Raw genomic sequence first — 25,493 nt, 5'->3', positions numbered from 1 at the left:
TATTTGTGTGCTCATTTCCAATGGAACCTACATTTCCTATTGATAGGAGATAGTAACATAGTAACAAATTAAAAAGAGAAAAAAAAAACAATTGATCTACGGAAAAATAACTGATCTGAGCATTTTATGCGACGTTTGTATTGGTAATCTCTATATTAATTTTCATTAATTTATTTATTTATTTACTTTTGTGTTTATTAGGTATTTTGGACCAAATATGAGAAAATGAGATAATATGGAGAAAGAGTGATACTATTCACACACCCCATCTATTTTTCTATTACTTTAAATCAAACTTTTTTAAAAAAAATTACCGTAACTACCCTCTCTTGCAATTTTTTTTTTCTTTTTCTATTTGGCAATTCAATCATCCCCAAATCCAAAACCCTTATTTTCCATATTTTTTCATTATGCTTCTGCCTCTCGTAAGAGAGTTTTCTCCTCCGTCTCTCTTCTTGGCTGGCGGCGGTGGGATATCTACGATCTGGTAGGATGGGTTCTCCTCCTTGTCTGATCCAAGTTGTGGTGATGAAGGCGGGGTAGTCCGACGACATCTACCTAATTTCCTCTCTCAAGCCCCAGATGGTGGCCATGGGGATGATCTGGTGCCTAACCAGAAATGGATCTGTAGAAGTGGGTGCGTGGTTGAAGTGGATGGCGGTGATTGTTGCTTGACGATGCTTTGGGTTGTGGCAACTGAGGTTTGTCGGTGGTTGTGGGTCTCGGCTTGGGCATGGACTTTGGCTGGCTTGGTTCAGGGTCGGAGGTTCTTGTTGGGATTCCCATTCGACGGGGGTGGTGGGGATAACTTGGCGGCAGTGGTCAGGGTGATTTGGCTGACGGTGGTGGCCGGATGGACTTTTACGGCGGCGGCTGGCTGGAGCTTTTTGCAAGCTTTGTGGAACCCTAGCTTTGTTGGGCTAGGGTTCTTAATGGCTTGGATTGGAATATGGTGGACTTGGTTGTTTTTGGCCCACCTGAAAATTATGGTTTTATTTTATATTTTATTATTAGTCATTATTCCTCTTTTTTATGAGGGGGGTCTGACTAGACTATTGGTTCTTGTTTAATTTTAGTTTGGGTCGCAAAAACCAGTGCCTTAGTTGAATCATTTTATGTCTACTTCGAGGTTTCTTGGGTTTTGTTAGAATAATGGTGCGTGGATTTCCTAAAAGGTGGGTGTACTCGGGATTTTTTGGGATGTTATTCTACTAGAATAGGGTTCTATGAGGTTCTAAGGAACGATTCTTTCTGTCGACCCTATAGGGGTGTTTCGTTTTTGTATTGCTTGCTGAATTTTAATGAAATGGCTGACCTATTTCCATAAAAAAAAAAAAAAAACCCTTATTTTTCCGCAGGCACAGAGAACTTCAAAACTCTTTTCGATTCCCTTTTTTTTTTTTTTTTTTCCATCAAAAACTTCTCTAGCATAGTCATTATATCTTTCTAATGTGATGCTTTGAAGTTCAATCAAAGCAGAACAAGCAACTTTAGACCCATCTTTGAAGAAAATTTTACTCTTGATTTGCAATGGAGACATGTAAGAAAAATATGAGTTCAGTGATCATTCGAGTCCCATTGAATCCATCATTCCCGGTAAAATTCTAACTGAAATTATTTGGTGTATTTGAATCCATTGAGCAACTATAGAACTTTACAACAGTCTAATAATGATAGCCTTATGATTATAGACATGATTTGTTCTACTATATTATGCTAGAATATGAAAGATTTTGCCATAAGAAAATTATACAAATATAGTTGAGAGGGGTTTCAGAGATAAGGAGTGATTGTTTGTGGGGGTGGGTTTCAGCAAGGGTTTGTGTTTTTTATTGAGGGTTGATTGGTTTTGATGCTTCTAGTTACTCCTGTTTATTAGCTTGTATTTTTATGAAGCAATGTTGTGGACTGGTACATTGGTTTTTGTTATTTTCTACCAAATTATTTGGGTAATTCATGCTCCAATATACATTATTGAAGTATTTGTGTTGACAATTTTATCATTGCTTCTAGTTGAAAGGAATTAAACGTGTTGAGATAAGGATAGCTTGCTCTTTGCTACTGTAAGTTCATGTGCAACTTTTTACTCTCTGGTTTTGCATTCCCAACTATGGTTTTTGCATTTCATTTTTATATACGTACGTACCAACTTTTTACCATCTATACATTTAAGTTCAGTAACTATAACTACTACTCTAAATAACCAACTAGTTACTGTATTGGCATTCTCTTCACAATGTTGAATTAGGTCCAGTACATTTTAACTTAACAATCAGAGTGTGGAGAGTAAAACCATATTTACTGCTAAAAATTAGTGTTATTTGGAAGATCTTCGTATCATAATATCTTAGCAGCAAAAAAAATTGATTTATTATATTTTGATGGTTGATTCATGATTGACTTGCCAAATAGAAAAAAGAAACATAATTGCAAGGGAGGGTAGTTAGGGTAATTTGTAAAAGAAAATTAAATTAAAGCAATAGAAAAATAGAGGGGGTGTGTGAATAGCACCACCCTATGGAGAAAATATGCACAAATAAAAAAAACTTGAAGTTTTGGCCCAAGTAGGAGAACTTGATGGATCGAGGAGTCCAATCTATGATTATGACGCGGCAAATAAAAGAGAATTACTCAAAGATATCAACGATGACGTGGTACATTCTCATTGGACAAGTGACGTGGAGAAATCCTAAATCAATTAGAAAATCAAGAAGATGACTTCTCTTCTACTTCAAGGAGTCTCAAACCAAAAAGGAATGAAAGATGACTCAATGAGCAATATAAAAGGGCTGTGCAAAATCTGAAAAAGCTCTCTCTCTTCCGCCCCCTAGTAGTTGTTGTGACCTCTTCTTTTTCTTCTTCTACTTTATTTTGTTTTGTTTTTCTTTCTATGAGCCACTAACTCTTTAGTAGTTAGGGGTTGTTGAAGCCCCAAATCATGATTGTAAAATTATTATGACTTTCAGTTAGTTTTATTTATCTATTGGATGAGAACTTAATTACTATTTCTATATTGATGACTTCTATTTATGATTACTTTTGTGCGCAACTTAGTATGCATATTGTTTGAGCCGCCTTTAACAGATGGTCAAATGTCCCTTTTGGCTGCATTGACTAGCATGGTTGTGGGCGTGCCAACACCTGTTGGTGCAATCTCGCCTAGTAGTGTTATTTCTGGCTCTTTCCTAACTTCTTCTCCAAGCGACTGCGTACTCGGAGTGGAATTAACTCTAGGCAAAGTCAGTCAGTTGTCTTGAGAAATGACTTTATGCTCTCGATGATGGGCGTGGGGAGTGACTGTTCAGTTCTTCCTTCTCGTCAACACATGCTGGCAGACCTAATAGATACTATATCCAGGAGATATAGCAGAGCTTACAACGTAGGGCGAGGTGACTTGTTGACCCGAGTGTCCAAGGTGGGGTTGGTGGCTCTTTACTCTGACTGCCCAGGAGGGTGTGACTCTTTGATTCGAGTGGTGAAGACTGACGGCTCGTTGCTCCTAGTTATCCAGGAGAGAACTACTGTCGTGAGTTTTGGGCGAGGTTTAAACTCTACAGAGTACTCTGAGGGAGATTTGGGTTTAGCAGTGTGCTAAGGTTTGCAAGCACAAGTTTGTATGTTTATTGTGTGTGTTCTTGTTCGCCCTAGCCCTCTTTATCTAAAGGCTAATTGATTCCTTGACCTCTAAGCAAATAACCTTCTTATTTTGCCCAGATTCTGCTTCCAAGAGTTTCATTAGGATTCTGCTTCTTAGTGGGAAATCCATCATAGTCTTCTGCTTAGACCTTTATCTTTAATGCTCTCCTAAGCAGCCTTGAATTCCTTCCTAAATGAGGAACCTTAGGTCCGCAAAACCCTAGAATTTTCCTCGCTGGGCTTTGACTCATACAAACTAATAAAATGGGTCACATGTCTTAGCCTGGTAATGCCAAATAACACCATTAGTAATGAGCTTGTTATTCTGGGCTCAAACACATATTTAGGGTTTAATTACTACGAATAAGCATTGCCTGCTCCTTATTAAATAAGGTTCCTTTGAGAGTTCAAGAGTGAGACGCGTCGTACTCATAATTCCTTGTGGTGACTAGTGTTTCTAAAATGTACGTAATTATCTATTCTTATTAAATCTAGAGATGCATGCGTCATCCTAGGTTGCATGTTAGAGAATAATTTAGGTGTAGAGCATCTCTCACCTAGCATACAAACTAGGGAAAGACAATAGGTACTTCTATCATTGAAGTAACTTGAGCACCTTTATTCATAGATAAATATTCAATGACTAGTTTTCATGATTGATTGGTGGTGGATGCAAATCCTCTAACTTAATTGTTCCTCTTTGATTTTCAAAATCCTAAATCAAATTCTTTTTTCTTAATTTCAGTCATTCACTATTTTGTTTTTTAATTATTTCACCAACCAATACATCTTCAAAAATCATCAAACTTTGTCAATAGTTAGTTTGTTGTGTTTAGAGTCTGTCTATAAATTTTCATGACATTTAGAATAGTTTGGAGTCATCTGCCAATCAGATTTTTCTTGCTGGACAGTTTATGTTTTATCTTGTTTTGAGTGTTAGATTAGTGATTAGACCACAAACTATTGCTGGAATTGATCCCTACTTGCCCAGGCCAGACTACTTTTGATATTGTTGTAGGGTTAAGTTGCCATTTTTGTACATCTATTTAGGTGGATACAAATAACCTATCAATAACAGTAAACTATTAGCAACATATGTAATCACAATCGTAAAAGTAGACAAAAATGGACTTTAATTGGTTGGAGCTTAATTAACCTGGGATTCGTGTGAACTTGAGGTTGGCAGGGTTCAGTCTTAAAAAATGTGTGAATCATATAGCATCTTTGCAGCAGTTGATCAATAAATGAACATGAAATGCATGCATTTCATTCATTGCAATAACAAGATCGAGAAGCAAAGCGGGATTGAGACTTGAGAGAATGGATGAGATCAACTTGACCTGAGGAGGATAGATCAATGCAGTTACATGTTTTGCTGTTCGGTCAAAGGTAGCAAAACACTAGCTCATGAAATATGTGACCTGTAAAGTAAAAAGAAACTTGAGAACATGATGGGTGTTTGGTTCATTGAGACAGTTATGACATTAATGTTCGTTAGTGCCTTTCCAGTTAATCAAAGCAGAACTAACACATAATAATTAGAAAGAAAAAAATTAAGTATATAATGTTGAGACGAGTAAAACAAAGAAAAAAAATGTAAGCGATTTGCAGAAGTAAACAAAATTGGGGATATATGTGTGATTGGAGCTAACCTGGGGTTTTGTGGCAATTTGAAGTTGGGTTTCAGTCTTCAGATATGCGAATATATATGAACAATAATGAAGAGAAAATCTGTTACTTCCATTTGGTCCCAAGAAAGAAAAGAAAAAAAGAAATAAGGAGCTCGATCTAGAGGAAAGAGAACGAACAAGATCGAGAAGCAAGCAAATGGTGAGAGATCACTTGAGGTCTTGAGAGTTTGAGAATGATAGAGATATATATGTATTTACATTTTGATGGAGCACACAATGAAAAAAGAAAGGAAATTGAAATGCTGAAAGGAAATAGTTAAAACATCATTCATTCATATCCAGCTCAAATGGCTGAGAAATACAAACATATAGACTGGTGGAATTGTCCTTTGCCATTACAGATGGTTAGCACGTGTCCTAGGACTACAATTGAAGATAGACATTCAAAATAGATTTTTAATCTAGTGATACTGACGTGGGCCTAAAGAGAGAGGTATGAGATTGTTGGGGCAAGTGCCGAGATGCTAGTACAAATTGAAGGGGAGATACGGTAGCACGCCCTCTTAGAAGCAGAGATCAGAGGAAAGGGTCAAGCTAGCGTTTTCTTATTGTCTTCAAGTTGAGGTGTACATGTCAAAAGCAGCGGGTTCATTGATCAGTCGAAGTCTTGGAATCCATGCATATAAGAAGAAGGCGTTGATCATTCCAAGTCTAGTTCAAACAAATTTGTGGAATCCATACAATTAAGGAGGAGGCGTTGATTATTCCCAGTTACAACTCACAACAGTATACATGCTACTTGGTACCTGGTTTTGATTTATACACGGAATTCATCCGTCCAGTTGTTTTAGGATCTATCCAAGACTCGGTGTGTTTCTCTGAATATATATTACATACAAGCTTGTATTTAGTCAAGCCTTGCTTCTGCTTTCAATACTGAATTGGCTCCACCGGTAACCCTACTCGATCTTGAAGCAAACGTACATTAGTTCCACAGATAATTAAATACTAAGTTGCAAGTAGGTAATTAATTCACTAACGAAGAAAAGGGAAAAAGAGAAGAAATTTCAAATATAGTCAGTCGGAGAATTATTACATGGTCTTGGACCATAATACATGTGGTGGTCCCGGGTGATATTATTGGCCCATGTGACATTTCTGATTGGTCTCTTAAATTAATTTTTATTTTCTTTTTTAACCCCCTGCATGGTCTCCACCATATTCGAGTGATATTATTGGTTGAAACCACCACATGGCAGTGCCACGTGGTACTCCAAGACCACATAATAATTCCCCTAGTCAACAACGTCAAAAGCTCAAAACATACTCAATTTTGACAGCTTTCTGTACTTTCCAACAGATCGATGAGAATGAGTGTTTTCCGAATTGATGCATTATCTTCAAAAATGGTTAGCTTCTTTGAAAATGGTTTCATCCTCCCTAACTTCAACTCAAGCACTATGATTCTCATTCCCAAGAAAGAGGAGGCTGATGTAATCTCAGATTTTAGACCAATTGCCCTAGCAAATTTTGTTTTCAAAGTGATCGATCACCAAATTACTAGCAGATAGGTTAAGTCTGATAGTAGCAAAGATTATTTCTTTGAATCAAAGCGGCTTTGTAAAAGGAAATATATTGTGTATCCAATACTTTTAACTTCGAAATGCCGTTGGGGAAATATTGCCATAAATCTTGACGTCAACACGACATTTAGATTAGAGCTTCTTACTGAGAGTATTTCGAGCTTTCGGCTTTCACTTAACTTTTGGGTTATGAAATCCTTAATTTAGCCAAGCTCTCTGTGGTAGTAAACAGCCAGTCGCGTGGTTTCTTTGACTGCTCTCGAGGAGTTAGACAGGGAGATAAACCCGCTTTCTCCACTATTATTTTGTCTAGCTGATCGAGGAAGTGTTAAGTATGGGTATGGGATATTTTTTGCTCTTGTATGATCGTCTTCCTACAGCAGTTCAATTGCAACACCGTGGTATTCCAATGGTGCCAGTTTGTCATTTATGTCTTTGTGCTTTTGAATCTTCATAGCATTTATTCTTTAATTGTCCTTTTGCTCAAAGTGTTTGGCAATGGCTTGCAAGCGTTTTTGGTACTGTTCTCCCAACTCAAGGTACAATCCAATTTTTCTGGGGTGTGATAGTGGGCAAGTCTTTCTCCCCTCAGTTATTTAATGTTTGGGTGGCTGCTATTCTTTTTGCTTTGATGGCTATTTGGAAGGCTCGGAACAGACTCTTGTTTGATAATAAGGCTCCCTCCCTTCGACAAGTTTCTTGTTCTGTTAAAACTTGGATTATTATGCATGTAGGTCCTTATATTCCAGGTTATGCTATTGGTGTTGTTGATAGGCAATTGCTTTCTGCTTTAGGAGTTGCCCCTTTATCTCGTAAATGTCATGTGCCTCGTATGATTATCTGGCATCCTCCTCTTTCTCCGTGGCTAAAATTAAATACATACGGTCTGTCTAAGGGAAATCCGGGCCTTGCTGCTTGTGGTGGAGTGTTTAGAAGTGCTAATGGTCTTTTTCAGGGTGGCTTCTGTCAAGCTTTGGGGTTCAAAATTCTTTTTTTGCAGAGCTTCTTGCGATAATCATTGGAATTGATATTGCTTTTAGAAGTGGATGGTATCATCTCTGGCTGGAAAGTGATTCAATGGGTGTTCTTCAATGTATTTATTCTCGGGTTTTTGAGCCTCCATGGTCTTTGCAGACTCGTTGGCTTAATTGCTTGACCCAAATGCGTGGTATGGAGATTAGATGTTCTCATATTTATCGTGAGGGTAACATGGTTGCAGATTCAATGGCAAATTTGGGTTTGAATTATTCTTCATTGCAGTGGTTTGCTTCCCCACCTCCTGTGATCTGGCTACCTTTGCATTATGATTCATTGGGTTATCCCTATCAACGCGGTTAACGGGATTGTATTTCATGGAGTTGATGGTTTTTTTAAGCATGTCATGAAGGGGCTACAAGTAATGATAAGTTCATTTCGTGCAATTGGGTCATCAATGTTGGCTACTGTTGGATTTTCTTTCTACACCCATGTAGTTGGTGCTTGTATGGAAATTGGTGCTCTAGTTACGTTACTCTTTTGTTGCTATATATATATATATATATATATATATATATATATATATATATATATATATATATATTGGCTGAATAGATGATTAAGAGAGGCAATGAACCTCCTTAACGCCTCAAAATTTATTTAAAGAAGTTAAAAGAGATACAAGGAGAGGGGACTAAGCCAAAACCTCTCTAGTAAATATCAAACGCACAAGAAACAAACTAGCGAATGTGATATTGTGGAAGACCTAAACGGTTAATATTACATGATGATAGTATGAATGGAGGAGTCAAATCCCACCAAACCAAGGCTGTGGAAGTAGTACCATAGTTTGCCAACAAGTCTGCAACTTTATTTCCTTCTCGAAAAATGTGAGACGAGCGAAAATGCATCATCGAAATACGGTGCAAACAATTTTTCCACTAAACCCTTAATTGCCACGAAACCAAATGGGGAGAGCGTAGGAAATCAAGGACAAGAGAAGAATCTACCTCTAGCCATATATGCTTCCATTCCCAACCTCTTTTTGCTGCTATATTTTTGGCTGGAGAAGATCAGTTGCTTTTGGGTTTTTCTTTTTGGGAGGCCTTTATAGTTTTGAATTGAGTTTCTTCACCTCAAATCTTGGGTCATTGTATTTTTCTTTTTTCAGGAGAGGTTTTGGTCTGGTCCCCCTCTCCCTTTATTGTATTTTCTTTTTCTTTTTAATAATATTAAATGGAGGGATGGGCGGTGGGTTCCCGGGTGTAGTGGTCCTCTCCTCTTATGAGGAGGGTAGGCGCCTTGCGCAATGACCGCTAACAAGGGGCTGATATCGCCTAATCCTCTATATATATATAAGTTAAGCATGGGTATGGGTCAACTTGTGTCACGAGACAAGATTTCATGTATTGCAATGCCAAAGAAACTTTCTCATCCATCTCATGTTCTGTTTGCAGATGACACAATGCTTTTTATGTAGGGTAGTCCTCAAGGCTTGAAAGCTCTAATGAAGTTCATGAATGAGTGTGCTTGCAACTCAAGCCAAGTAGTCAACAAGTTTAAATCTTTTCTTTTTCTGGGTAGATATGTGATTCGAAGAAAAGTATTCTAAGGTGGATTTTTGGCATCAGTGAGGGTTCATTCCTTGATGATGATTTGGGTGTTCCAATATTCCAAGGATTCCCAAGGCTACAAGCTCACATCCTAGAAGTGTTTCCAACTCTCACAAGCTCTCCTCTGTGATTCAAATGTTGCTCGTCTATAGTTGATACGTCCCATATCTGATTTACCTCTTTTACTGTATATAAGTTAATTACTTTAAGTTTTACTTTCCTTGATTTTCATTTTACTGATTAAGGGTCCTAGGAGTTGACTTTTTATTGGATAATAATTTGAGAAAATTTTCTTCACAAAAGTTGCAGAGGACGTTAAACTGAGTCCGTGGACACGTGGCATGCTTAAATCGGAGTTCGTATGTGAAAGTTATGATCAGAAAACTAAAGTTACTATTTTGGAAAATTTTACTATAAATGAAAAATTTTACTTTGGAAACTTACTATTTTCGAAAACCTACCCTTTTTATCCTGATCACTCTCTCTCTCTCCCCGACCCCGTCACTTTTCGCCGGCGATTTCTCCTCCGTCCGGCGACTGATTTTGACACCACTGGTACCGTTGGAAAGCTCTCACCGTCCTCTTCAAGTCTAGGGTGGTTTGGTGGCTTAGTTTGAGCTGTGGAAGGTGTAGCAAGGAGGAGAAGAAGTCAACGCCATCGTTTTCTTGTTTTGGTCGGAAGTCGAGTTTCCGGCGACAATACTTGTTAGGTCTTGGAGCTCTTGGAACACACATCAATCCCTCCAAGCTTCTTGTGCCAATTTGAAGTGTGGAGGCCAAATCGAAGGATTGAAGATCTAGGGTTTCAAATCACCCCTTTTCTTTCGAGGTAAGTTCCGGTCTTTGTGCTTCAAATTGGACTTTGTGGTAGTTGTGAATGTTGTTTGGGATGATGAGAGGAAGAATTTGGCGTATGTATTGCAACCCAATTCAGGGGTTGGCCGTGGCGCGTGGATAATGTTGGAGGCGCGTGGGGGGGGGGGGGGAGGGGGGGTTGGTTCTGGCTTTCCATTTTGAATGGTTGAGTTGTATTTAACGTATTGGACTTGTAGATATAATTTTGGTGAAAATTGGAGTTGTTTTGATATCAATCGTCGGTTTTCAAAGTTTGAAGTTACAGTTATCGGTTTTGCCCTAGAACCTTTAAATTAACGAATTGATGTTAGTGGTGAAGTTTGGATTGAATCCGAGAAGTTGAAGCATTTGGGTTTTCAGGGTCGGAGATTAAGTTTAGATTATTGTCCTTTATATTCCAAATTCCGAACCTTGAGTTGTTGTTTATAATTACCACTTTGTACAGGACGTGAGGAGACGAGGATTCTGACCGACGACAGGATTAGTCGTATATTGTGAGTGGACAGTTTCTTCTAAATTATATGCATGCAATAATTCTTTTCGTAAATGATGATTCTATTTGTTGGATGTTATATTTTGGTTTCGGAGTATGAATTATAAATTTTGGTTTATTGACTTTGGTTTGTGGTTATTATTTTTGAAAATGATTGAGATTTGCTTGTTGGTTTTAAAGTTAAGTTGAGCTTTCCGATGAATCTTCAAAATGGGACTTTATTTGGAATTTTTTGTTTTGCTTAATTGTCTATTCACTTGAGAATATTTTTGTCAGTGGGACATGCCGTTAATTTATTGATTTCTTATCATGAGATTTTTCGAGTCGATTGGGAACCGTGCTCGTGCCTTTATTTTGAGAGTTGGGGAAGCTTTCCTATGCCATACCTTTGGTGATTATTTGTTATGCTAGCATATTGTCCGCCTTTGTGGTGACGTGATGGGATCAAGGAAGCCTGTCCGCCTTTGTGGCAGTAACTCTGAAGTCCAATATCCTATTCGCCTTAGTGGCATAAGGGTATATACATGAGTATGAGAGTACTTTAGCCTGGGAGGCTCACTCGTATGGCTATCGTCTTCCCCTACTTATATTTTATTATTTTTGACTAGCGGGGTTAGACAGCTTTATTCTTTGAATTTCATTCTTAACCACTTGCATGTATCAAGATTTATACTAATTCAAATTGTGGGAAAGTATAAACCACTCTTTAATTTTTTATATTACAGTATTTATTTTTGTCCACTCGCTCTAACGTTTTCATATACTTTCTCTTGGGCCCTTTGGTTTCAAATGCCCAGTTTGCAGTGTTGCTGTTAAGCATTAGTAGGAGTTGAGGCATTGTATCTGCATCCACTGCTGTCATCTTATTTGTAGGTTATATGTTTGACCTACCAGTTATCATTTCAGTTTTATTATTTTAGATTGCTCTGATCACCTTAGGGATGTTACCAAAATTCGTAGCATTTTATTTAGGGCTTATGACCCAACTATGAGGAATTGATATAATCTAATTTGTGGATCTTTTGTTGGAATATTGGTACTTGAGTTGTGGTTTTGTTTTGTTTGGTTGTAGAGTTGTTTGAATTTGGGAAGTAGGGTAGCTCCAGGAGAATAAGGTTGGATTGTTAGATGTGTAAATGCGTTTTTACAGGTTTTGGGTTGCCCACTTTTAGGGGAGGTTATGCTGAATTTTCGGTAAAATCTTCTTTATAAGTGGGCCCCGCAGGGCCATCTCGGATTTCATGGTGAAATTTTGGGGCGGGTCTTGACAATAGTTTCCAGGTTTATGACTTTTAGCTGCATTAAAGAGAGTTCACTATGGTATCATGTCAGGGCCGGCCCTAAGCCTATGCGAACTTGGCCCAGACCTAGGGCCTCAGATTTTATGTTGCCCAACCCAAAAAAATAAATAAAAAGAATACATGAAAAGAAGAAGAACTTCGCGCGATGCCTGCTGCTCCCTCTTCATCTTTCTCCTCCTCCTTACCTTCTATAATTCTATTCAACCCCAGACACTTCAAAATCTCAACAAAATCTGACTACCCAAAATCAAAAATCAAAGACCCAAGAATTCAAAGCACTGAATTCAAAAACCCAAGAAGAGAAGTCGGTGGCTCATGGTTGAAGAGTGAAGACCAGAAGACCAAAACACGGCAAAAGAAGACAATTTTGAATCAAGAGGCTTGCTAGCTTAGTCGATTTCAAGTTTATGTAAGTATTTTCTTTGAGCATCATAATTTTCGCCTTGGGAAGAAGCTGGATGGTTGGCAAGGGAAATGCTTGACTGGGGCTGGAAAAGATATTCTCATTAGAGTGGTTACTTAATCACTCCCTACGTATGCTATGAGTTTGTTTGAATTCACAAAGAATTTTTGTGATGATTTGCAGTAGATGTGTGCTAAATTTTTGTGGGGGAGTACGGAGGATAAAAGAAAAATTCACTGGTGCTCTTGGGATGCTCTTTCTTTACCTAAGGAGGAAGGGGGCCTTGGTTTCCGTGATCTTCATGCTTTCAATAAATCAATGTTAGTAAAGCAGGGATAGATGGTTTTGCAGAATCCGGATTCTCTTATTGCCAAAATGTACAGAGCCAGGTATTTTCCGGATTGTGATTTTTTTGATGCACTCGATCATAGTTCTCCTTCTTTTTCTTGGCGGAGCATTGTGGGTACTAGGGATCTGCTAAAGCAAGGTATGAGGTGGCAGATCGATAATGGTGTTGGGGTTCGAGTTTGGATGGATCCGTGGCTTCCCAATGCCTATGCTTTTGTTCTGGTGCCTCGGGCAATTGGTGTGGATGTCACTTTGCTTGTGGAAGATCTTCTTTTAGCTCTAGAGAGGTGGGATATGAATAAGGTGCAGCAGCTCTTTGTTCCTCAAGATGTGCCACTTGTGAAGTCTCTTGTACTCCCAAAACGAAATTCAAAAGTGCTTGTAAACTCTTCTTGGGACTACGACATGCAACTAATGGTGGGGGTGCAGCAGTTATTTCAAAGGTTTGGAAAGGTGTATGGCAAGCTTGTTTTCCTAGAAATGCTCGAATTTGCATATGGAAGGTGCTTCAGAACATATTGCCTACGGTTGACAGATTGGTGTCAAAGGGAGTACAAATTGAGTCCTATTTGTGTGTGCTGTGTGGGATGGGGAATGAGTCCTCTGATCATTTGTGTCGTTTATGTCATTTTACGAAGACTTTATTGGAATCAGAGGAGGAGCTCAGGCGAGTTTGTTATGAGGTAACTGCTAATAAGTAGGGATCGTTCAAGCCGGGGATTGAGGGTACACCTGTAATTGCAAAAATAAATAAATAATTAATAAAAGTATAAAGTATTATTTACAAAAATAAAACAAAGAATGAAAATATATACAAGTTAACGTAAAGAGGGGGGATTTTAGGATTATTAAATCAAAAATTAAATAAATAAAATAAAGAAAACATAAAAACACATATACAAGGGTGGAACGCAAGGAACAAAGATCAAAACCACATTCATATGCGTGAAATCCAATCACAAATCCTATAGTTGATTTTCTATGTCATGAGAAAGAAGTTGACCATGTGAAACGTTAGAAAGCAAACGATTTCCCATATTTTACTTTCCTTCAATAATTAATCTAAGTGAAAGCACCTAAATTAATCCTATTGAACATGCAATCATAGTCTAGAAAGCTAGCTACTCAAGAACACATTCAATGCATGAAGAACAAAGAAAGGATGTCAACCAAAGTGCACAACCTAGTATGAAAAAGTTCATCTATTTGCAATCCTCCTTAATTGATTTCGACTTTTGTCCAAAGCCTTTACTACTTATGATTTAGGTTCACAAAAATATTAGGTGAATTGTTTACCTAAATCTAGCTCCAATTACATGCATATATCCTAAGTTGGCCACCAAAGAACATAAACATGCAAAAGTTTTCTGTAATCCAAAATCAATCAAGCAATCTCACATAAGCAACATATAAATCAACATATAGAAATCACAACTTCATTTCAAAACATATAAACGGGCTTTAAACTTTGCCCTTAACGTCATGTTAACTAGAATTCATAACTCTACGAATCAAACAAAGGAAAACAAAAGAAAGTATGAAATACACCGTGAAAGATGGATGACAATGCCTTGAGGCGAAGAACTTGAAGATCCTTGAAAGCAAGCAATCTTCTAGGGACGACACAAGGGTGGATGGCGGCTATGATCTTGATGTATTGCATGACTTCTTCTCCTCCTTGCTTGAGACGCAGAGCTTCTGAAGACTAGAGAATGGAGAGAGAGGGAGAGCTTATGACGTTATGGAGAATTTCTGAATGAGAATGTGTTTTAAGTTGTGTAGCATAGGGGGGTTTATATAGGGGGACGGCCAAGCTACACACTACTACAAAAAACACATACAAGGACACCAAACAAGGACACATAATTTATGTGGAGTCCTTGAAGGTTTTTAAGGACACACAACTTCAAATTGAAATTTTTTTAGTGGGTGGACAGTTTTTAACGACACGTAAACCATTTTTGTTGTGTCCTAAGATTGGGCTCCAAAACTGAAATCCAATTGAAATAAAAAAGGCGGAGCTGCAGTACTTGGCGTTTTCGATTTCCTCCCGAAATTTCACTTCCCCCTCCCCGACTTGCACTCCCGCCGATTTTTCTTTGCCAAAAGTTAAACTTCCCACTTGTTTTTTTGCACACAAATTCCCACTCTGGCCTCTATTTTTTCATTGACCTACCTCTCTCTCTCTGCATCTCTTCCTCATCGAATTCAATCACCACAGACGAGTATTCTCTCTCCTTCTCGATCTGTCTATACCGTTTTCTTCTCGCCAGATCTGTGTGCTTTGGTGCTGGGTAACAATTGTTTCTTCATGATTCCCCGTTGGTTTTCTTTCACCAGGATCTACGAGCTTTCTCCGTTGCCATTAACGAGGATCCGATCTAAGAGTCTTGACTGGCGGTGGCTTTCTTCTCATCCAAATCAGAATTAGATGGGTATGTCAGTGGCTCGATTTATATTGCTTAATTATGTGGATGAGATCTTGGAGGTTTAATTTTGTTTTCATCTACTCTTCCGCAGATGCCAAGCCTAAACCCTCTCATCCTCTTTGCAATGATGTCGCCGTCATCTCTCCGCAAACCACCGACCTCACCGCCTACCCTAGACGCCTCCGCGATGTCGTTCTTCACCCATATCATCCACCGTCCTCACCAAATCGAACTTTTGGTAATAATTATTATAAGGTTTTGTTGGGTTTTGGTTAGTTCATCAGTTTGGCTCCAAATATGTCTTACACATCTCATATCATCCACCACTCCAAAAAGGTCCGCTCTTCAATTGAATTTGGTTTTGATTCTAATCTGGGTGATGCTGTTTACTTTGATTCTAATCTGGGTGATGCTGTTTACTTTGATTCTAATCTGGGTGATGCTGTTTACTTTCATTAATTTATGACATATTTATTCTGTTTTCTTTCTCCAAATTTTGTTATAGGATTATGTGCCTACAGTGTTTGACAACATCAGTGCTAATTTGGTGGCGGATGCACAGTTAAACTTGGATTGTCGGACACTGCAGGTAATTGCTCTGTGTGGGTGTTTGTGATTTAGTTCTTGAAGCTTAATATGTGAGATAACTAGCTGGAGCTTATGTGAGATGCTATAGGCCATTTAGAAAAGATAAAATTTAATTTTAAGCTCTCCAATGTAGTTAGAAGTAGAAAAGATAACTGGTTTTTGTTTTCGGTTTTCGTTGTTCCCCCGACACAAACTCTACCTTTTGGCTGCGTTGATTATGCTGAATTCATCAAGGTTTCTGTTTATCATTAATTTATAATATGTAGTTATGTATGTTGCTGGATTAGTTGGATATGGATTTCCTCCGATTTTGTTTGTTTCTTTGATTGAGCTAATTCCTTTACGCTTTGTTGTTTTGCAGGCTGAGCATCTTGCTGGGTTTGTTCTTTCTGTATGTTACAATACCATGCAAGCTCTTTTTCTTTATTTTATTTTTTTGCTTGTTTACCTTACAATGTTCAAAGAATAGCTTCACTATTTTAATTTGAAACAGAATCAGTCAACAGCTACCTTGTTGTTATATAAAGCTGGTACATTCTTAATACTGATATAGCCTGGGGTATCCCAAAATGCTAAAACTATACTTTCACTTTTTCCTGGTACAGGATAATCTTGTCCTAGGGTCAATTTATTTTTCCACTGAATGCATTTCAGAGTTTGGAGTTCTTCTAATGTTGCTCCTTTTTAGCTTATAAACTCTATTCTCATTTTGTACCTATGATCTATCATTCCTCTTCTTTTTCCCCACGTAGTATGTTGCATGATTTTGTGATTTTCATAATTTATTTATTTTGGCCTATTAATGCTTATTGTCGTGATGAAGAATGGGGGAGGGTATCATGTTTTTTCTTCTTTCTTTTTCTTATCTACAAGAAGTTAGTAAGCTTGCATGAATTCAATAGATGGATGGACAGCTCAAGAAAGTATTGAAACTCCAGACTTACTATTTCAATTTATTATAAATAAGGTTAGTAATACTATTTCAATGAATGGATTTACTTGTTATTCCTTCTATCTAGCTTACTGTTGATGTTATATCTAGCAAACTGTTTTATTTTTTATTTTATTTTTATGGGTGTGCATGCATGTCATCGAAATTCAGTAGCATTATCTACAACATTAATTATATGGAAATCGTTGTTGAACTGTGCTCTGCGCCTATGTACATGTAGTTTTTGATCCTCAGTGTAGTTTCTGATCTCAAACTATCTAACCCACCTCTTCATCTATATAGTTTCTGAACATATATATGTTGAACTGTTTTCTTTTTTTTTGGTGTTCTGAGGTTTCTTACTGCCAAATTTGAGTTGCTGGTTTTTGTCAAATTTTTTGTATTTACTGCATTGTAAATGTTTGAACTGCTTTACAGTTCTAGCACTTAGAGGAAAGGACTACGGCAAGTCAAAGATGAGTTATCTGGGCCATGATTTCAGGTTATTCTTATTCTTACTATCTAGTAATCATTTAAGTAAGTTTTAATGGATTTAAGCTCAGCTTTGTGCAATCAGATATGGGAAATCGTTGAATTCCAGTTGTCAAGTATTCGTTTCTGTTTCGGTGCGCCTGTGAGTATTTTTCTGTGTTCTCCATTTTCAGTTCAGTTTTGAAGTATTGTTTTCATGTGTGTGTGACTAAGAGAATGACATTGCTGTGATGTTTGTATATAAAGGCATCTCATTTCTGTTTTGCGCATTTTCAAATAGGTCCATTTTCCTGTGGGAAACTGGGAATCTTTGTATATAAGTATCTTTGTTTAAAGAAAGAACTCATTTTTTGTTGTTGTTATCATCTCAGTGGGCATTGATGGCTTATTTAGAAATTTCGAGATTCTCAAGAAAACTGGGTTGAACAAATGGTACCTATATTTTCAGTTCTATTCTTATTTCTTACTGACCTGTGAAACAGAAATTTATATATTACTACCCATGTACAGTTTTTGAGTTTTTATAAAAGTTGTATTCATCATGTCCCATGTAGTTTTTCCATCGATCTCTCTTCTTGATGATGCAATTTTGAATTATCTGTACTGTTTCCATCACAGTCTGAGGTCCAGATGGTGCAATGTGTTTCATTCTAAAGCCTGTAGACAAAAAATGCGGAGGGACAGACTGAATGGCAAGTACGCTCCAGTTTCATCCTTAATGTTCATAACCTCATTGTGTTGTATCTGTCTTCACAATATATCTGTCTTCACAAGTACGCTCTAGGAGTGTTAATATGTGCTTGATTTTGGTTTGTGCTATATTTATCAGGTTATGATTGAAGATATTGGGAAGCAGATTAAGCAACTATAAACCTACAAGGTGCAGGACATTGATTTACTTGACTAGAATTGTTGAACTGTAATTTGTTATACTTTATAAATTTGTATGCATATGGTGTATTTTGATTTAGTTAATATTGCATTTGGTGGTGTATTTTGAGGGGTGTACAATTGGAGAAAGCTTCCTTTTATTATTAATTAAATTTTTTTTTTGGGTTTTTTACAAGTTTTAAGGACACGTTTTGAACGTCCTCTATGACTCTTTTAAGTGTCCTGTTTTAGTTTTAAGGACACATATGAGTGTATTTTTTGTGTCCTCTTATGGATTTAAGGACTCCATTTTCAGAGCTTTTAGGACACAATTTGTGTGTCCTAGTATAGAATAGAGGACACCTATTAGAAGATATAAGGATGTAATTTAGGTGTCCTCTTATGGATTTAAGGACACTGCATCTAGAGCTTTAAGGACACACAAACTGTGTCCTCGTATAGAAAAGAGGACACGCTTTCAGTGTCCTTGTTTGAGACTTATAATGACTGCTGGATAGAGGACTCTTTTTTAAAGAGTCCTTGTATGTATTTAAGGACACAGTTTCAGTGTCCTTAAATGGTGTTTTTCTAGTAGTGACATGATCCTTCTTTTAATTTCCCAAGGAATTAATCTGATAATGCCACACAGCTTCGACCAATCACGTAGCGCCACGTCAGCTCTACTGTGTCATCCAACCAATCAAAAAGCTCCAAAATAAGTCCCTAATATATTGTTGCTGATTTTCCCAAGATTTTATCTGATTTTTCTCTTAATTTTCGGCCAAAATACTCTTGAGTGAAATTAGGAATGAATCTAGACTTGTTTTGGACCTTTTCTCCCTTAAATCTCTCCATAGTGTCATTATCCTTGATCCTCTCTTGATTTTTGACATTAACTCCATGATTTCCATCCATTTTTCAAGGCAAAATATATATTCTCCCCAAAAATATCTCTTTTACGTCCAAAAACCCTAAATCAATTGGGCTCTTTCCCATTTGCCGAAAATCCAAATTAATCCAGAAGATTATTGGGCCTCCATGTGTCATCTGCAAGCCATGTGGTCTCCTAGTACCTCCAGGACTCTTCATTTCAGCTCATTTCTGCATCCCTTGTGCCTTGCCTTTGTCATCTCCAATGTCTCACATCCTTCATGTGTCTTTAAGCTCATTTCCTTGTCATTTATTCCAATGTACCTATAAAATAGAAACTAAATTAAAAATGATTAAGTAAAGGAAATAACTAAGAAAAATATGAGGAAATAATTATTAAAACGTCGCATAAAATGCTCCTATCAATGTTTATTCTGCAGAACATGTGGAGGCTCTTGCTAGTAGAGCAGCTGTGAAGTTTGTACGAGATAAAAGGTTCTTTCCGGTAGTATTTGAGACAAATTCTTTAACTCTTACTAATGCTACTAAGCAGGCTGTCATTCCCCATACTTCCCCATTAGGCCGTGTGTATGATGAGATCATAGAAGGGTTGAATTTCATTCCAGGTTCTATGTTGAAGCATGCTTATCGTCAAGCTAATTGTGTGGCTCACAGTTTAGCTTCTTTTGCTTCTATGTCTAGATCTTTTTTAGTTTGGGAAAACATTCCCCCAAATTTTATTCTTAATGTACTTTTCTCTGATTGTAATTTCGCTCAAGTCTTGAATAAAGAGTTGATAATTTCCCCTAAAAAAAAAAGTAGTTAATATGATAGTAATAACCGCATCCTATTTATATTTATATCTTAATTAGCTCCACTTTTGTTCTAATTTTTGAAGTGTTGGTTTGTTTATTTTTTTTTTTGCTAATAATTAAAAAGATAAAAATGCCCTTCATGTGCTAATCAAGTTAATGGAAAAATTTGATGAAAAATCTAAAAGTTAACGGTAGAGTGTAAATCGAAAACAATAAAAAAAGTGATGGTGTAAATAATCAAAATTAAAGTATCAGGAAGTAAATCAGCATGTATGAAAAAAGTCGCGGTAATTTGACTATTTTACTTAAAAAAAAAAATTCAATATTTCACTATGTTCGTAATTTCGTTGTATTTGTTTGATTTGAATATGGATAGATTTTGCTTCACAATTGACGACAGAAAAAAAAAAAAAAAGTCTTCACAAAGGTTACGCTCAGTTGTGCAGCATCTCCTCCAACTAGGACCTCTGTACCTCCCACAAGAGGAGATATTTTCACAACTCAAAACCAAAAAACAAAAAAAACCTTCCATTTATCTTTACCCCCAGCCACTAAACCCAAAACCTTCGCAGTTCCATTTTAATGGCTGATAAAATGGCTCTCCCTCTTCTCCTCCCTAACCCACCTCCCTCCTCCTCTAAACCCTTCTTCCCCAACCACCACCAAACCCAAAACCCCTCTCAGCCACCACCATTACCACCACCTCCACCACCACCCATCACCCCAATTCTCCAAGAGCTCCTCCTCCACCCAAACCCCTCAACCCCTCAATCCCAACACCCTTCTTGTCGCAGAACCCGCACGCGCATCGGCCGCTCGCGTGACTCCAACCGCGGCAAGCCCTGGTCCCACCACCGCCTCTCCTCCCAAGGTCAGCACATCCTAGACTCCTTAATCAACTCACCCTTTGACTCCTCTAAGCTAGATGAACAGCTTCACAGTCTAGTTGAGTTGCATAGAGTTGAGTTTGGGTCTAACACGGACTCTTTGTCTTTGGATGTTCTGGGTATTGTCAAAGGCTTAGCCTTTCACAAGAAATTTGAGTTGGCTGTGAGTGTGTTTGAGTGGTTTAAGAAACGTGATGACTGTGAGTCCATTTTGAGTGGTTCTGTTGTTTCTGTGGTTATTAGCATTCTTGGTAAGATGGGCCGGGTTTCGAGTGCTGCTTCTTTGTTTAGAAGTTTACATAAGGATGGGTTTGCTCTTGATGTTTATGCTTACACTTCTTTGATTACTGCTTGTGCTAGTAATGGGAGGTATAGGGAGGCTGTTTCGGTTTTTAAGAAAATGGAGGAAGAGGGTTGCAAGCCCACTTTGATAACTTACAATGTGGTTTTGAATGTGTATGGGAAAATGGGCACTCCTTGGCATAAGATTAAAGCTATTGTTGAGGGTATGAAGAGTGCCGGGATTGCCCCGGATTCTTATACTTATAACACGCTGATAACTTGTTGTCGGCGGGGGTCTTTGTATGTAGAGGCGGCTGAGGTTTTTGAGGAGATGAAAGCAGCGGGGTTTGCACCTGATAAGGTTACGTATAATGCGTTGTTGGATGTTTATGGGAAGTCTCGGCGGACTAAGGAAGCAATGGAGGTGTTGAAAGATATGGAGCTTAATGGGTTTTCTCCAAGCATTGTGTCTTACAATTCGTTGATATCAGCTTATGCAAGAGATGGTTTATTGGAGGAAGCAATGGCCCTGAAAACCCAGATGGTGGAAAGGGGGATTAAACCTGATGTTTTTACCTACACCACCCTTTTCTCGGGATATGAGAAGGCTGGGAAGGATGAGGCTGCAATGAGGGTTTTTGACGAGATGAAAGGTTCTGGCTGCAAGCCAAACATTTGTACCTTTAATGCCCTTATTAAGATGCACGGTAACAGGGGAAAGTTCACAGAAATGATGAATGTTCTTGAAGAGATCAACACATGTAAGTGCAGCCCGGATATTGTTACTTGGAATACACTTTTGGCAGTGTTTGGCCAAAACGGGATGGACTCAGAAGTGTCGGGAGTGTTCAGAGAGATGAAGAGGGCAGGATTTGTTCCTGAGAGGGATACTTTTAACACTCTAATCAGTGCATACAGCCGATGTGGTTCTTTTGACCAAGCTGTGGAGGTGTATAAGAGTATGCAAGAAGCGGGAATTACTCCAGACCTTTCCTCATATAATGCTGTTTTAGCAGCATTGGCTCGAGGTGGGCTTTGGGAACAGTCTGAGAAAATACTTGCTGAAATGAAGAATGGTCGTTGCAAACCCAATGAGCTTACGTATAGTTCTCTTCTCCATGCTTATGCCAATGGGAAAGAAATGGAACGCATGCATATTCTGGCTGAAGAAATATACTCTGCTGTAATTGAACCCCATGCTGTGGTCTTAAAGACACTTGTTCTAGTTTTTAGTAAAAGCGACCTCTTGTTGGAAACAGAACATGCCTTCTTGGAACTGAGAAAGAAAGGGTTTTCACCTGACATAACTACGCTGAATGCCATGTTATCAATATATGGTCGGAGGCAGATGGTTTCAAAAGCAAGTGAGATCTTGAGATTCATGAATGAGATGGGCTACACTCCTAGCTTGACAACTTACAATAGTGTGATGTACATGTACAGTCGCTCTGAAGATTTTGAGAAATCGGAAACTTTTCTAAGGGAGATTATGGAGAAGGGAATAAAGCCGGATATAATTTCCTACAATACTGTTATCTATGCTTATTGTAGAAATGGTCGTATGAGAGACGCTTCCCGGATATTCTCAGAGATGAGTGCTTCCGGGATTGCTCCAGATGTAATCACTTACAACACCTTTGTGGCAAGTTATGCAGCCGATTCATTGTTTGTCGAAGCCATTGATGTGGTCCGGTACATGATCAAGCATGGATGTAAACCCAACCAGAACACATACAACTCCATTGTAGATTGGTACTGCAAGCACAATCGACAAGACGAGGGAAAGAAGTTTGTTGACAACCTTCGCAATCTTGATCCACATATTGCTAAGGGGGAGGAATGCAGATTATTAGACCGTATTAGAAATAAATGGTCATAGTTAAGTTTCCTCCATGAATGGGTTGGCATGTTTTTAGCCATAGATACTTCCATACATCAAGTCCTTCCGCACCTCCTTTTATGCTCATGTTGTATCCTGTTTGGGCATGGAGACGAGAATAGGTCATGTGAAATGTTATTGTTCTCTGGAAGGCAGTAGCTGCAGGATATTGTGAATATGTTGTTGTATACGATTTTGTTCAATATATAAAGTCTGCGGCAGATGCTGTATAGATCAGCTGAGATGAAGTAGTGGGATGCTGAATAACTACTTCAAGGTATGTACAATTCTCTTCATCAATCTTAGATTGCCAATATCTGCAGTTTACCTGTGGTTGCTGTAGGATGTAGCTTGTTTATATTGGTATCTGATAGTTATATTGTGCTGCAGTATCTGATCAATGTAACAAATCAATGAAATCATTGCATGACCCTTATATAAGAGAAGTTTTTTAACATTTCTATTTGCTCTTGTCTGATGAGTTTGACCGATGGTTGTGAGAAGAAGTATGGTGGCTTAACTAGATAATCATAAGCATTCATCTCCATCATTTGCATAATTGCAAGTAATTTGGCATATTGCTATCGATGAAAAACTTATGCATATCTTGGCCACGTAACTAAAACTTATGCATTTCATCAAAAAAAAACTAAAACTTATGCATATCTTGGTCACGTAACAAAGAGAATACAAACACGCAATTCAAAGCAAACTTGCTTGACCAGGTGAATGCTGATGTATGTAGTTTCTGATAAGAGTCGACTTCATATTATATTATGGAAAGAAGAACCATGAAATGAATCAATATTCAATCACTATTTATTTATTTATTTTTTAATATCAAGTTTCTTAACATCAAGGGGAGGGGGATTCTTACTTTGAATTTTGCTGGGGATTGTGTAAGATATCGGCATCCTCATCTATCAGCACAATTTTCTTTCAATAATACCATATAAAATTGCTCTCTTGTCACACAGAGAAATCATACTACGCCAATTCTGAAGTCACATCTAAATTGAGTTTGAACTCTTTGATATTTTCTCCCCTTGTTCTCCGTATTACGGATCACATTTCCTTAACTGCAAGTCATGACTCATCACGTTCTTACCTCATCAACCACCAGTCTGGACAACCCAACGTCCACTAAATCCAAATCCAAACGCCAGCGAAGCAAAACGGAACCACCCAAGCATGAATTGCACGCAGAAAAAAGATAATCATTCACCAAAATCTCCATAGGAGCTGCAAAGGTAAGTCATCCTCCACAAACCCATCGTTTATTTCTTCGATTCATTCATATTTTTGATATTTGACTCGCATCCATTATCAGAAAAAGATTGATCCAGACGATGCACCTGCCAAGTACCAGAGCGTGGCCCTGGTACTTGGGGTCACAGGAATCGTCGGAAACAGCCTTGCTGAGATTCTTCCACTATCCGACACTCCTGGCGGGCCGTGGAAGGTCTACGGAGTGGCCCGGCGGCCCCGGCCGCAGTGGAACGCTGACCACCCGATTCAGTACATCTAGTGTGACCTCTTAGACTCCAAACAGACAGAGGCAGAGCTCTCCCAGCTCACTGATGTCACTCACATTTTTTATGTCACATGGGCGAGCAAGGCAACTGAAGCTGAGAAGTGAGAACTGTGAGGCTAATGGCAAGATGTTAAGCAATGTGTTGAATGCTGTGATCCCAAACGCGCCGAATTTGCAGCACATATGTATGCAGACGGGTCGGAAGCACTACTTAGGTTCGGTTGAGATGTTGGGGAAAGTCCAACCCCATGAACCTCCATATCACGAAGACCTGCCGAGGCTTAATGCCCCCAATTTTTACTATGTGATGGAGGATATTCTGTTTGATGAGGTGAAGAAGAAGGAGGGGCTGACATGGTCTGTACACAGGCCGGGAGTCATATTCGGGTTCTCACCTTATAGCTTGATGAATGCGATTGGGAGTTTGTGTGTTTACGCTGCGATTTGTAAGCATGAAGGGCAGCCGTTGAGGTTTCCGGGGAGTAAAGGAACTTGGGAAGGGTTCTGGGACGTGTCTGATGCGGATATGATTGCTGAACATCAGATATGGGCAGCTGTGGAGCCTTATGCCAAGAAAGAAGCTTTTAATTGCAGCAATGGGGATGTATTCAAGTGGAAGCATCTGTGGGGGCTTTTGGCTGAGCAGTTTGAGGTAGTGCCTGCTGGAGTTCACGAGGAGTTGAGTTTTGAGGAGATGATGAAAGATAAAGGGCCAGTGTGGAATGAAATTGTAAGAGAGCATGGTTTGGTGCCTACCAAATTGGAAGACGTAGGGAACTGGTTGTTTCTGGACATTATATTTCAGGATGATTCAACTGTGGACAGTATGAACAAGAGCAAAGAGCATGGTTTTGTTGGCTTTAGGAACTCGAAAACTTCCTTTGTTTCTTGGATTGACAAGATGAAGTCTTTTAGAATTGTTCCTTGATGTGGTTGCGACCAAGTTTTTGTCCTTCATTTTGCTTGTTTCTCTGGTTTTGCTGTTGCTGCTTTTGTAATTGTTTGCTTGTAGTACTGTCGTAGTAATTAGACCTTGCTGTTGAGCATTTGAATGGAATTGGTTTTGTTTTGTGTGGAA

The 25,493-nt window shown here is 38.4% G+C and overlaps 1 protein-coding gene, 1 long non-coding RNA gene and 1 pseudogene across 13 annotated transcripts; all 3 read left to right on the top strand.

Annotated features, from left to right (window-relative positions):
- The first annotated feature begins 14,806 nt into the window (after positions 1-14,806).
- On the top strand, positions 14,807-18,337 carry LOC133740016 (uncharacterized). 10 transcript variants are annotated; one of them, XR_009860983.1, is made up of 8 exons: positions 14,809-15,273; positions 15,359-15,505; positions 15,773-15,856; positions 16,217-16,822; positions 17,225-17,420; positions 17,650-17,710; positions 17,897-17,974; positions 18,108-18,337. It is a non-coding gene; the product is annotated as an uncharacterized LOC133740016 (long non-coding RNA). The 10 variants fall into 10 exon arrangements; XR_009860981.1 differs by having other exon boundaries at positions 15,359-15,603; XR_009860975.1 differs by having other exon boundaries at positions 14,811-15,273; positions 15,359-15,856; positions 17,225-17,288; positions 17,350-17,420.
- Positions 18,338-20,346: 2,009 nt separating this feature from the next.
- Positions 20,347-24,131, top strand: LOC133739660 (pentatricopeptide repeat-containing protein At5g02860). 3 transcript variants are annotated; one of them, XR_009860746.1, is made up of 2 exons: positions 20,347-23,158; positions 24,005-24,131. XR_009860746.1 is itself a non-coding variant. In XM_062167439.1 (1 exon), exon 1 carries the CDS (start codon positions 20,416-20,418, stop codon positions 22,879-22,881), a length of 2,466 nt encoding a protein of 821 aa, XP_062023423.1. In that variant the 5' UTR covers positions 20,347-20,415; the 3' UTR covers positions 22,882-24,131. The 3 variants fall into 3 exon arrangements, 1 of the variants encoding a protein (XP_062023423.1); XR_009860745.1 differs by having other exon boundaries at positions 23,859-24,131; XM_062167439.1 differs by having other exon boundaries at positions 20,347-24,131.
- On the top strand, positions 23,138-25,493 carry LOC133737123 ((S)-8-oxocitronellyl enol synthase ISY1-like; annotated as a pseudogene).

Source organism: Rosa rugosa, chromosome 3 (assembly GCF_958449725.1).
Source record: "Rosa rugosa chromosome 3, drRosRugo1.1, whole genome shotgun sequence".
Classification (NCBI taxonomy): domain Eukaryota; kingdom Viridiplantae; phylum Streptophyta; class Magnoliopsida; order Rosales; family Rosaceae; genus Rosa; species Rosa rugosa.
This window is presented reverse-complemented; position numbering and strand designations above follow the sequence as displayed.